The sequence below is a fragment of the Phanerochaete carnosa genome (assembly GCF_000300595.1).
Source record: "Phanerochaete carnosa HHB-10118-sp unplaced genomic scaffold PHACAscaffold_787, whole genome shotgun sequence".
Taxonomy (NCBI): Eukaryota; Fungi; Basidiomycota; class Agaricomycetes; order Polyporales; family Phanerochaetaceae; genus Phanerochaete; species Phanerochaete carnosa.
In genome coordinates, this window is record NW_006768414.1 from 729 (window position 1) to 2,501 (window position 1,773).

The 1,773-nt window shown below is 55.2% G+C and overlaps 1 protein-coding gene across 1 annotated transcript; it reads right to left on the reverse strand.

Annotated features, from left to right (window-relative positions):
• Window positions 1–428: 428 nt before the first annotated feature.
• Window positions 429–1,725, reverse strand: PHACADRAFT_203047 (uncharacterized protein; the record flags this gene model as incomplete). Its single annotated transcript, XM_007403135.1, has 2 exons — window positions 429–1,159; window positions 1,653–1,725. The coding sequence occupies 2 exons, from the start codon at window positions 1,723–1,725 to the stop codon at window positions 429–431; spliced, it is 804 nt and encodes a 267-aa protein (XP_007403197.1).
• Between the last annotated feature and the right edge of the window lie 48 nt (window positions 1,726–1,773).

Sequence of the window (1,773 nt, forward strand, 5' to 3'; positions counted from 1 at the left end):
ATTGCTTCGGCGGGCTCTTCTAGGTGGTATCGCTCACGAATCCGTGCTTCCTGTTCGCTATTGATGAACAGGTAAGGTGGGTTTTCGGAGAGGACCGGTTGTGTTTGATGCTCGTAGTAGCGATTTGGACAGAGATAGTTTGTGCAAGTGTTCAACTGTCTTCTTTCGTCCAAATAGTAGTCGCGAGCTTCTTCGAAGTTGAAGACGTGAGCGAATGCCGCGCAAGCTAGGCGAGTGTCTGCCACTGTTTCTGATTCGTCCGATAGGACGGAAAACGGATTTATAGAAAGTGGAAAGGGAGTTCTTGGAATAATTGTACTAGTTCTAGCTCGACGAGATGGTCGAGCGCGTAATCTAGTATGTACGGGTCGAGGATTCGCTCTTCGTCGTAATCTATGTATTCGAAAACTATATACTCGTCCAGCTTTCTAATCGAAGTACCCGTTGACCCAAACCGCACGAAGTGCTTTAAAAATCTGGACTCGGTTACGCCGCAGTCCTTTGAACGAGACTCCGCCGATCTGCTTTAATCCGGAGTCCCAACGGTTCCACTCCTCAATGCTGATGACGCGTGAAACGTCCTTGAGGGTGCGGTCGAGGTGGGCGAGGCGGTCGCGAAGCTTGAAGATGGCGTTGATGTCGTCGGTCAGAACGTCGGGACAGTCGAGCGATTCGAGCACGTTGAAGCGTTTGAGGGTGGCGGCGAATTTTGGTGCGAAGATGCGGGCGAGGTCGGCGGCTGTGTAACGGGAGAAGTCGATGGTGACGGGCTTCGGGGCGATGGGAGTGTAGGTCGGAGCGGCGGTGAGGCGATCCGCTAGAGAGCGGCTGGAGGAGGCGCTGGCGTGCGCGTTTTGTCTAGCGCGGGCTTGGTCGCGTTGCGCTTGGAAGTGCTGGCGGTCGTCGTGAGCCGCGAGTTTGGCCTGTTCGACTGCGTCCCAGTCGATGGTAGGGAGAGCGGTGGACGGAGGCGGGAGTGTAGAGACGTGCCTGACGACGGCGCGGAGCTCGGAGGTGGTGTACTGGTGGGGGGCGCCTGCTTTGCGTTCTCGACTAAGTTGGTCGAATACGGCTTCGGGCAGCGCGCGTCGGAGGCGTGGGTGACGCTCGTCCGCGAGGCGTTTGAAAGCGCGAGGGCGGTCGGGCAAATCCTTCGGCACTGGTTTTATGCAGGGATTAGCGCTACGCGCGTACGTCTGCCACCAATCGCCGAAGAGACTTACTCTTCAAACGGTAGGAATAAACTTTTTTAAAACTGTGCACGGGGCACTGGGTAGGGGGGAATAGTCCGGGTGCACGAAGATCTCAACCTAATGATGTGGACTAGCGTCAACACACCACGAGGGATACTAAGTGGATCTAAACAGAAGGCGGCGCCGACAAGGTCTGGCGACTAGTGTGTTAGCTTATTCAGCTAGCCCAATTAACCAAGTGTTTATTAGCAATCTGTACTATGATACAAGTAAAGGCTTACCTAGCCCAATTAACCAAGAGGTTGAGATGGGGCTAGGTAGCGACAAAGGGGGGCCTTATATACTAGTCAGGCTGCGCACGGACCAGGCTTTACATAAGCGACTGGTGCTACGGCGACTGCTTAGTGTCTAGGGGACTTTAGGCGAGGAAACGAGGGCCGGTGTGTCATACCATATGACGTTGTCGGGCCGACGGGGATAAGAAGTCCGTTGCCGATCGGACTCGGAGGTAGACGGGGGGCCGGTGTGTCATGTTGTATGACGTTGTCGGGCCGACGGAGATCGGATGTCCGTTGCTGAT